The sequence below is a fragment of the Podarcis pityusensis genome (genome assembly GCF_964106645.2).
Source record: "Podarcis pityusensis genome assembly, chromosome: 5".
Classification (NCBI taxonomy): Eukaryota; Metazoa; Chordata; class Lepidosauria; order Squamata; family Lacertidae; genus Podarcis; species Podarcis pityusensis.
In genome coordinates, this window is record NC_138032.1 from 39,021,778 (window position 1) to 39,033,891 (window position 12,114).

Consider the following 12,114-nt stretch of genomic DNA (forward strand, 5'->3'; position numbering starts at 1 on the left):
AACTCTGGTTGGTTCATTCACACTAAATGAATGAACCCGGATAGATGGATATATGTGTGTGTGAATGAATGGAATGCCACACAGTAGATAGCTCTCCCAGTTCAACATTTCCTCTAACCTTGAAGTACTTTGTAAATAGGCACTATTTTAAATTTGTTTAGGTAGCTAACGCCCATGATCGTAAAGTTTAAAAATGAAAGAAAATTGGGGAAAGGCTGCAAAATTCGAGCTGAACATTTTGGTCATGTGTTATAGCCTTATTTCCAGTTACAAAACCCAAAAAGTAGACTGTAAAAACAAACAGAGGTATTATAATCAATACAACAAATAGTGTATTCTGGCATTGCTTCAAAGGTTCTGTGAGCAAAACCCCCCCACTTCCATTCATGAAGGGGCTGTTTTCAACTTAGAAATAAAAATCCTGATATATCCTCCTGTTTCTTCTAAGTCCTCCTTCCCGTAGCTGAGGTGCAAATAGTTATGCATTGGCATTTGCACCAATCACTTTCAAGCATGTCCACTTTACATCCTCATGTCTGAATTGCAAAGCAAACCTTGCTTTGCAATGTGAACACATACTCCTCTGGTATAAAAACTTTTCAGTGTCTGCTAAAAACATTTTTGTTCGGACAAGCCTACTCAGGTGTTTAGGTAGCTGAGGTATTTTTAAATCTCTTTACTGTTTGGCTCTCCATCATGTTTTACCTTCATCTTAGTCAAACTACCAGCTTAAGGTATCTCCAATTCTGCTCCAAGGCAACCAAAAGTCTATGGTACCTCTCTTTCCTATGCTGATTTTCTTTCTGTCCTTGCTCTCATTGAGCAATCCATTTTTTCTTCTTCTAGAGTTTATGCTTCTGCTTTTTCTTCAAAGTAAAGGTAAAGGTACCCCATACCATTTGGTCCAGTCATGGACGACCCTGGGGTTGTGCGCTCATCTTGCTCTATAGGCCGAGGGAGCTGGCGTTTGTCCACAGACAGCTTCCGGGTCATGTGGCCAGCTTGACTAAGCCGCTTCTGGTGAACCAGAGCAGCGCACAGAAATGCCATTTACCTTCCCCCTGGAGCGGTACCTATTTATCTACTTGCACTTCGTCCTTTCGAACTGCTAGGTTGGGAGGAGCAGGGACCGAACAACAGGATCTCACCCCGTCGCAGGGATTCGAGCCGCCGACCTTCCTATTGGCAAGCCCTAGGCTCTGTGGTTTAGACCACAGCGCTGTTAGTTTCTCTGTGTTGCCACTATGCAGTGCTTTGTAGTCACAAGACTCTGTTTTGCATTCCACACATTCCAGACTGTCGGAAGTCTCACGGAAGACAGGAGATGGATGTGATGTTACTGTTCCTTGTTCCTTTGTTTCAGTTGCCCTCTGCCTTTCACAGAGAGAGCATGTGTTTTCTGTCTGCGTAGTTAGGAATAAAACTCTTAGCAATGTAGCCTGTGTTTCTCATCCTTCCCTGCGTGCTGGACACTCTGCTGAATGGGGAAGCGTGCTTGGAGCCTGATCAAAGGCTCAGGCCGTTAATTATTGTCGAAGGATGAGCTTTATCAGCTTGGTCGTAGCAGAGATTCCGACAAGCGCCACCTGCTTTCTTCAAAGCATATGTTTTTAATTACCTGCTTCAGAAACTTCTATCTCCCATTTCCCTTTCACTCTCCCCCAATTTCAATTATTATTTTGGCATTCTTACCAAATCTTCTCAAGTTACCTCAAGTTCTTATGCCTGTATTTTACTCTGTTTCCTGTAATATTTTGCCAAAGCATGTGTTAGATCTAGTCTGTCTGATTTTGATTTTCATCTGTGTGGCACTTCTGTAGGCAGAGTAATAGCCATAAGCATGGTTTGGCAATTTGGATGTCACATGAGATCAAAGCTGACAAACTATATTTTGCAAGTCGACTTTGGAGGGAAGGAGGGAGGGAACCTGCAAGCTGACATCAAGGTTTTTGACAGCCAAATCATAGCCTGGCCATTCTGTATGAACTTGAGCAATAGACTACTGACAGAATTACTATTTATTTCACCTAATTCTAATGTCTCACTTTCTAAGGATATTGGCAATGTTTCTCTTCACCTTCTAGTTATTCTCTTATTTTAGGTTCAACATTGTCTTTTCCTGGTCAGATTCATTCTAGTGCTAAATCTTGTGGTTTCCTTATAATATTTCTAAGATTTATTCAGGTTTTTTTCTAAGAATACTGCCAAACTCCAGGTCAGGCTTAATTTCACACATTGATTTTTGTATTTTGGGCAAGTATTCCAGTTTATCACCTTCAGCCTTTGATTTGTTAATTCTGGAGTATTGCCAACCTTTCCCAGGTCTTGCAATGATCTCTCTCCTCTTTCCTGTTCTTCACATTGGCTGCCTATTCAATCTTGCACTTAACACAGATTGAATCTTTACTTCTTAACCATTACATGCTCCAACTCCTCTCTATTCCTGCTCTTCCCTCCCTACTCACAGCTTGTTCTTGGGCTTTCTGCTGTTGACAGCATTTTTAATACATGTAAATCAGCACTTTGTTGCTGTCTGACAAATGCAATAATTTTCTGTTTATGTTGATGATACTTTAAATTTTCTTTTCCCCTTCCCATCCCCCATCTTGTCATCTTATTTTGTTGTAATATGAAATATTGGTAGGACTTGCCTGCTTTGATTTGCAATCTGCATGATGCCTAGCACAGCAATAGCAATAAAATTTAAAAGACTGATGATTGAAACATTAAATTGGAGTCATCAGTACAGTGCCCATAGATGCCACGGTGCCTGTAAATGCCTTCATTGGCAGAGACCCCAGACACTGAACTTTTGGGCTTCAACTGTTTTTTAAAGAAGGTGTCTAGCCCTCCTAAAAACAAGGCTATGAAGCAAAGCATGCAGGTACCCTATCTAAGCAATTTCTTTGAAATGAGTCAATCTGGCTGCTTCTACTTGTCAGTAAGTCAAACCTGTAATTGATAAGTGAGCTGCTTGGACACCAGGCAATAGGAATTCCTGGGGTTCAAAGAACTGCCATTTCTTCCTGCTACTTTCTTTTCCTGCTACTGTAATATTTTAGTTCTTGAACACTCTATAGTAGTACAGTGGTACCTCGGGTTACATACGCTTCAGGTTACATATGCTTCAGGCTACAGACTCCGCTAAACCAGAAACAGTACCTCGGGTTAAGAACTTTGCTTCAGGATGAGAACAGAAATCATGCTCTGGCGGCGCGGCGGCAGTGGGAGGCCCCATTAGCTAATGTGGTGCTTCAGGTTAAGAACAGTTTCAGGTTAAGAACGGACCTCCAGAATGAATTAAGTACTTAACCCGAGGTGCCACTGTACTTTTGCCCCAAGCAACCAGGGTGCATCTTTTCTGCGGTGGATTTGTTTGTGATCAGGTAGTTCCTAAAGTTATTTTCTGCAAATTTTATTACACAAGACAAACACACACAAATGCAAAACACAAAAACCCTGCAAAGCAGCTTATGCTCCTGTTGTGCAGTAGCTAAAGACTTTGCAGTTATTAATAATTCATTGTATAATTAACCTATAGTACAATAGGATACATGTCTACTCAGACATCTATTTGTGTTTAATGGGGCTCACTCCCAGGTAAGTGGGTACAGGATGGCAACCTAGACTTTGGCTGAGGCTTGTCATTGGGGGGAAATATGGTTTGTGTGCCTTTAGTAGCTGTACGACAGGCAGAAATTCAACAGCTTGTCTTTCCAGTATGGAAATACTATCACGGGAAAAGCTCCACTATGACAGTATTCCCCCTAATTTTATGCTATGCCTCCCATAGCAGTCATTTTATGACTAGCATTCACAGCACTCTCTAAAAAACCAAAATGTGTCCACTGGTCTAAAAAGACTGGTGACCCATGCATTAAGTGATGCCTTGCATGAATGAATGGACCCACAGATAACATGAGGCAGAACTTTTACACCTCTTCAAAAACAATTATCTTCAATGAAACTGGGTTGTATAATCTACTGTCCATTCAGAGTTCGCAGTTATCATAAATCAAGAGATACACATGCATGTGTACTTCAGCCCTGAGCCAGTCAAGCACAATCTGTGAAATCCCAAATTTTTCAAAGACAAATTCTACTTTTTGTCCCATTATTTCTATCATAATTGGCTACCAGCTGACTTTAAAGAGCAAGGCAAGTGGTGCTAAAATATAGGCAAGGTCTGCACAACTTGTGACTCTACTGTGTAGGTTTGCCTATCGATAAACTAGGGGTAAGGAACTGGATCCAGCTGCCAGGCTCGATCCTTACCCACTCCCATCTCCCACAGGCCAACTTCTGGAGATGGGCAGGATCACACACCTGTCGATCACCTGACGTTACAGTCAGGTGACTAACATCTGTCAAAGCTCAAAGAAGGTCAGCATAACTGATTAGCTAATTGTTGTTTAGAACAACTTTCTTTGAAGACATGCCAAGCAGTTTATTAGCCTTGGGAGCATGCCTTCAAAGAGGCTCCCATTAACTCAGCTCATTAGGGACAGGCCCTTAGAAGTCTCTGCAGAATGAGAAATGCTCCTAAAAGTGAAATTATTTCCCCCTCTACAGAGACAGCAGTTTATATTCTAAGCGCTGGGGAAGGGCTTTGAATACAAACTGCTTCCTTTGAAGAGGAAAAAAGAATACTCCTTTAAAAAAACAGAACATTCATGTATTTTAAAAACTTGTATAACACTGTATGAAACTTCTAAGTGGTATCCAAAGGAATATTGCAAAAGCCCACTGAGCAGCACTTCCAAATCACTGTCAATTAACTAATAGTCAGGTGCCTGGAACATGATGCACTCAGGTGCCTGGAACATGATGCACTTGGGGCTTTTCAAGCACCATTGATCAGCTGATCAGATGCCTGCCAAGCCACTTTCATGCTTTTAACTGTAGGTAGGTGTGATTTGGCTGGGAGGGCCTGGTTGGCCTAATCATGTAAGCAGGCAGTGGGTTTCCCACCCTTGCAATACACCTTATATTTATACAGCCTTTCACAGACTGGCTCAATTTATTATTTACTTACTAAATTTGTATACCACCCTTCATCCACAGGTTTCAGGGTGGTTTACAACATAAAAATACAAGATAAAAACAAAAAATACATAATAAAAGCAATTCAGATTAGCAGGCCTGATACTGACTTTACACTGGGGTGGCTAACCTGTTTAGGGTCAACTCTCTGGGGGCTGCATGTCAAAGTTGCTGTGTGGCTGAGGTGTAGATGTAGGCCTAAGGTATAAAAGTGGATGTGGTCAATTTTCACAAATTTCTTTTTAAAATTCTTTTTAAAAACCCCAATAAGGGGCACACAGCACAAGCAGTTAGTGACTGTGTGTCATGTAGCAGCCCCCACTCCAACCTAGGGAACTGTGGCTGTCCTATCAGCCAGCCATTGGGTCTGTAGCTGCTGATTTTGAATGCCAGGTTGGCTATGAATAAGATCTTCCTCATCCATGACCTAATTGTGGACAAGGTGGGAGTTTCAGGTGGAATATACAGGAGCACCTCAGCTTACGTTACCCTTGGGTAACGTGAACTTCAGGTTGCGAAAGTGGCAAACCCAGAAGTGTTTCGCCGCGCGCACGTGCGCAGAAGTGCTCTACCGCGTCGCACACATGTGCAGAAGTAGTCCCTCTGGTTGCAGAAACCTTAGGATCCGACCGGAGCTCCGGAATGGATCCCGTCCGCAACCGGAAGTACCACTGTATATTGCTCTAAACACAACCTTTTTCTCCACTATTTCCACCATTTTATTGCAATATTCATATATACCATATACCCACTCATCACTCATTTTTTAAAGCCATAAAGCAATATTGTGTGCAAACATGCCAGCATACATAAACAATCTATCTATCAGCAGATATCGTTTTTCGTCTCCAAACATTTATATGCTCCTGCCATTCCTTATATACCCTGGGTATAGCATAGATTCCAAGATCCAAATGTATTCTTTGTTATAAATGGTATAGTTATTTTTGTCATGCTTCTTTTCAGTTTGAACATTACTTTTTCTTGTTTCCGTTTGAAATACTTTTATTCTCCCTCCCTTTTGTATTTTTACCCAATCCAATTCCATGCTGACTGAAACCCAGAAAAGGATATTCCCTTGGATATTATTTATCTGATGAAAACCTCTCACAGAGTGGTGGCAGTAGAGTGTTTGGTCTAAGTATCTGATCGCACTTACAATTGCAAGTATCTATATCAAGTATGCGAAGACTACATTTCAGCATAACAAAATATAGCAGGATAGTTACATATATTCAATACATAATTTCCTTCCTTATGTTCTATTAAAAGAGTGTTTGCTTAAACTGCAGTTTAAAGCACATGCATATAATAAGGGCAGGAAGGGTTATCAGAGTTACTGAGCATTTTTCACTAGGATACAATGTTTTCAGTTACTCCAGTTCACGAGTAACAAATATCCAACTCAGACCTCTTAAACACTGTGAGTTCTGTCTTCCATCAATATCCCTGCCTCCATTTCTTTGGGCCTTCGACTCATTCTGCTTGCTATTCTTCACTTTAAGCCTTGTTACTTCCAATCCATTCACAACACTTGCAAAAATCTCAAACTTTGCTCTGCCTTGTCATTCCAAGACCAACAATTCAGAACATATTAAGCCAGCTGACGAAAAACTGTAAATTTAATAATACATAACTAGCCTTCCAATAAACAATATTCACTCCAATTAAAATACACGATTTTTAATCCCATGTAAAAGTAAAACAGATGGGCTCCTTGCTTGTATGCTGCAATTAACACTGCTGAATCAACTGACTATGCAAAATAAAAACAAACCAGAACCTGAACAGGCTGCAGAGTTCAAAGACAAGTAGTCTTACTCATCGCCATCTTCACCCCAATATTTATTCAGGAAATTTCTGGTTGTTATCAGTATGCACAAGATTTCCAATACAAAAGATTTGCTCCCACCTAACTTGTAAAAGATTCATGTGAAATAAGTAAATGTATTACTTCTTTGCTTCCTCCCTCTGAAAGTCTCAAAGAAGCATTTTGCGTTGCATATTTTCCTATTTGAAAGCTCACAGTGTGAAGAAGCTGTTTCTCTGCTGGTTGTTGAATTGCAAGTTTCCACTCAGTGTACATGAGTAATACACATCAGCTACTGAAGCCCTTCATGTGTCATTCTGGCTCTATAGGCAACACAGCAAAATGTTGTCATCTCCTACAACGGTGTCACAAATCAGATCCTAGAGCTCCAGGTGTTGCCAGTTCCTTTACTGGTTTCAAGTTGGCTCGTTTAGCAACTCACCATTTTGGGTTATAAACCAGGATTCTTACATAACACTAAGCCAAGCCTCTTTGAAAGAGAGACTAAACCTGGCAGAAGTCTTCCTCTGAGCTATGCAGAAGGATGAAAAGGGGAAAGATCTTAGAAGCTCATGGCAGCTCCCCACCACACTGCTGAACTATGGCTTAGCTCAGAGGTTTTCAACCTTTTTGAGTTCATGGATCCCTTAACCAACTACATTCTTTCTGTGGCACCCGTGGGACTTAGGAGCCTAGTTATGTCACCCCTTGCCTGCAGAGCTCGCAGCCTCTCACTCTTTTTTGAACATACTCCGTTGTGGGGGGTCCCTCAGCCTCCTCTCCTCTCCCCTCTCCTTGGGAGTCCTCTGGGCAGCTACTGCCACTGCCACCCCTGGTTTCTGAGCTGCGCCCCCCTGCCCCAAAGGGAGATGCCTCTCAGAGGCACCATTCACATGCAGAGCTTATAGCCAGGGCTGCTGCAATAAACAGCTGTGCAAGCCTTTGGGAGGCAAAGACGCAAGAGGGCATCAGAGGAGGGAGGAAAGGAAAGGAAAGGAAAGAGGGACAAAGGCCAGTGTTGCCATGGCACACTTGTTGAAAATCACTGGCTTAGCCTAATAAGAATTATTAATAATTTAATAAGTTTATTAAGTTCATTTTAATAAGTTTACTGAGAAATAGTGGCAACAAAATGCATTTTCCCTCAACAACAAAATAAAGAAATATGTGCATTTCTTTGAAAATAGACATTGTCTCTCCCTCCTTACCAATTTAATTCAAGTCTAGGCTTTACCACAGATCCTGCTTTCACTGCCAGAGCTCAATCTAAGGAACAAATGGTGTCTGGGTATGCATAAATACAGAATATTTTAGGTATTTTATAAGTTTTTACAGTCAGTAAAATTTCTTTTTTAATGCTTTCCACACTTTTGCGGCATTTTGGTTAGCCCTAATAAAGGTATCACCCAGTGGATTTTGGATTCCCCCTCCCTTATAAACCAAGAGAGCTACCTTTGTAGCTGATTTTTAAGTTCAAATAAGCTCTTCCAATCACCTACTATCTCATTTCTAACTGGAGGCACTAGGGATTGAACTTGCAACGAGGGATCGAACTTGCATGAAAAGGATATGCTCTATCACTAAGCTGATGTTTCCTCCCAAAAGGCTTAAAGGCTGACCACTGGCCAGATATTCAAGATTTCAGTTACGCAAAAGATAATTCAAAGTCTTGATACAGTATCACTTGCCTTGTTAAATGCTTTCATATGAGAATTAAATTCTCCCATTTTACTCATTTTAGTCTATGAATCATTCATACACATTTTTGTTTGGGAGGGTGAGATGAGGCTCTCCAAATTAGAAGATGAAATTGGGAGGGGGTGATCTGGTAAAAGCCTTTTTGGGATGTTTGCCAGGAACACATATCTGAAAATGTGGGACTTCTGTATCATTTTATTGATTTCTTTTGAATATTTATAGGCTGTCTTTCCAAGCAAAGCTCTCTCAAGGCAGATTATATAATAAAAACTTAGAAATGCAACAGTAAAAAGTATTAATACAAAAGAATTTCTACATGTACACAAACTTAGTCAGCAGTAACACCCACCCACCCCAGAATATAAAAACCAATTTACCGAAGTAATCTATTTCACAGAGCAATGTAGCAAAAAATATACATTATGTATAAGCTTCCTAAAACAAATAAGCCCTCAGAGTCTTTCTAAAGGTCTGTATGGCATCTCTCCCTTCCTTGTTTAACCATTACTGGCAGTAGAGACAGAGAATTTCCAGTGGTAACCAGATTTTCTGTTTCTATTTTTGTCACACTTTGCCAAATATAACACCTGTATTCACTAAAAGAACATACATGTTGCATAATACATGTGTTGCAAAAGGGGGGAAGTTGCATTATTTTATATTACGTCAATGTTTCCTGAAAGCTAACAGTGCATGCATGAGTGCTAGCAACTGAAATGACTTTATTTCTCATCTCCAACTTTTATTACTAAACACTGAGTGTATTTTAATTGGAAACACACACGTCATGTCTCTTAAGTCAAGTAAGATTTAAGCACTGAGCTGATTTCTTAAATGACATTTATTATTGGCACTAATTGCACCAGAACTCTCCCTGCGCTGTGTGCAATACTGTGTAAACAATAAAATGATAATATTAAGACATTCTAATGCAAATGGATTGAACCAATAATTATAAACAACTGCCTACCAAAGCCTGCTCTTTAGGAAAGTCTTTAAAACATGCACAGTAAGCTTCTTCAGAGCGTTGTGTGTTATATTTTAGCAGTGATAACTAAACAAGAAGGTCATCTTCCAGAGTCCTGGAAGTTTCTTACACAAACTTATACTTCTAAGCCAGTTTAATACCACCATTATAAAAAACAGTTGTCTCAAGTTGAACTGTATACTAATATTTCTTTGCAAGAGATACTTTGAGACTGTTAGGATCTTGCACTAATTGCATCTGTTCAGACGTAGGGCAGACTCTAGGTCATGTAAAACTTAGTTGACTCCTGATCAGCTACTAATTTCAATACAGTGGTGCCCCGCAAAACGAATGCCTCGCAAGACGAAAAACTCGCTAGACGAAAGGGTTTTGCGTTTTTTGAGTCGTTCCGCAAGACGAATTTCCCTATGGGCTTGCTTCGCAAGACGAAACGTCTTGCGAGTTCTTGCGAGTTTGTTTCCTTTTTCTTAAAGCTGCTAAGCCGTTAATAGCCGCTAATAGCCGTGCTTCGCAAGACGAAAAAACCGTAAGATGAAGAGACTCGCGGAACGGATTAATTTCGTCTTGCGAGGCACCACTGTACAAATGAAAGAAGTATCTCTTTCCCTTCTGCTAACAAGCAAACTTTGTTCTTTCCCTTGACAAGGAGTAGACTTTTTGAATAATACTTTTATATTTCAGACTACATTATTACAACTAACTGGGGAGAAACAACAAACCAGACTTCAGCACATGCTGAAAGTCTCCCACTGAGACCTTTGGGACTTAGAAGCACTCAACTTTTGCTGTATTAACTGCTATTCCAGCAAGTACTGAGTACATTTGCTTAACTCTTATCAAGGCACATGCTGACATGCCTTAGTATGGAAATTTTAGTGTCAATTTAAACCACCCCAAATTAAAACAATTTAAAGACCAAATAATGAAATCACAGCATATACGTTTGAAGGAAGTACATGCCTTTTTTAAAAAGTCATTATGTACACTGGGCGCACATGTATCAGGATGCTGAGAGCAACTGTAACTTGTGTGTGTGCCTATAGTGCATATAGAATTCAAAGAAAGGTAGCTGCTTGCAATATTAAAAACTTAGCACATTACACAGTCTGTAATATTCAATGCCAAAAAATGTAAATTAGCCTCTAAAGATTCTAGTGCAAGAAACAAGTCCCAATCCCAAACTGCATTTCAAAATAAGTCAGCTATTCCATGACACAAAGAGTCTTTAAAAGGGTTGTATTCTCCACTAACAATCAATTAAAGCTTCTCTGCTCCACCAATAAATGCCATTTTCCACACTACAAAGTTAAACACGCTACCATACACACTAATCTGTTAATTTGAAATGAGTATTTAATCTTGAAATGTACATAGGGGACACAGATGGTGGAATTCAACATCACACTACTACAAATCTGGCTTTTAGGAGCATGCAAAGCTTGCAATAAGCCACCATGTGCCAGAAAAAAGCTCAGGAAGAAATGGTGTTGAAGAAGAGAGAGGGTGATGAAACATGAGGTAATTTATAAGAATCTAAAAGAGTGGCAAAAACTGAAAGTAGCAAGAGCAGGCTAGGATTCATGAGAGTAAAGGTTTATCTCCATAGCTGATGGTGCTCTAGAGACCCTTTAACTAAGAACCATTTTCTAGCATTCCTGCAAAACTGAGAAACCAAATCTTCCATAACAGGTTTATTATAATAATTAAGCAACATGAATTATCCTATAGGTGACATCCAATGATACCCAACTAATTGTGCAACGGAATTCTACTTGTGAAATGCAATTTCTTCTGCCTCTCCTTTCCACGTAGCCTCCTGCATTCCCTCTCTGCCTGACAGCCCCCTGCTCTAGAGCAGGTTTTGGAGGCATGCAAGAGACTGCAGAGTGGAGGAGAGGAACATAAGCATAAGCAGAAATCCACTTGCAAGATGCTGGTATGCCACCCTGTTTTTAACAACCTTGGTAAACAATTCATCCAGCAAAAGCAAAATATTTTCTTGAAATTTTCAGAAAACAGTCTTATTATATTTTGCAAACATTATATTTTGAAAAAAAATTCAAACATTTTGCATATCAAACCTGCTTGAATACTTAAAATAATATATGTGACACAAAACAAAATATGTAGGGTTAACTTCTCTTACAAGCTGGCTTTCTGCTGCACTAAAGCATCCAATACAACTTGTTTACCAATTACATGGCAAGCTTTCATACAGATTAATATATAAAGAAAACTTCATGTGGAAATTAAGAAAATGAAATGCAAGAACAGTCTTAAAACAGATATTCAAAGAAAAAATAAGTGGCATACTGGAGGTCTGCCAGGACGACCGCGTTTTCTTTTCCCCTTCAGTTCAGTTTCTTCCAGTTCACTACCAGCATCTGAATGTGCAGTAGTTTCATTTGTAGAATCCCTGAAGGAAAATGCCAGTTAAAAATAAATTAGTAAACAAATTATTAATGCATAACTGAGTAAATATTTGGCCCCAACTCTATTTTTTAAACACAACTAAGGGGCTAGTAAAGCTGGTCCCAAAATGCATGTTGTCAAGCAAGTGAAGCTTTCAGCTCAC

At 39.9% G+C, this 12,114-nt stretch overlaps 1 protein-coding gene across 1 annotated transcript in view; it reads right to left on the bottom strand.

Annotated features, from left to right (window-relative positions):
• Window positions 1-12,114, bottom strand: part of STAG1 (STAG1 cohesin complex component) — a 113,277-nt gene that overhangs the window by 58,800 nt on the left and 42,363 nt on the right. Inside the window, exon 3 of the mRNA XM_081006661.1 lies at window positions 11,853-11,955. Within this exon, the coding sequence (XP_080862787.1) occupies window positions 11,853-11,955 (103 nt within the window). The remainder of the gene's footprint in view (window positions 1-11,852; window positions 11,956-12,114) is intronic.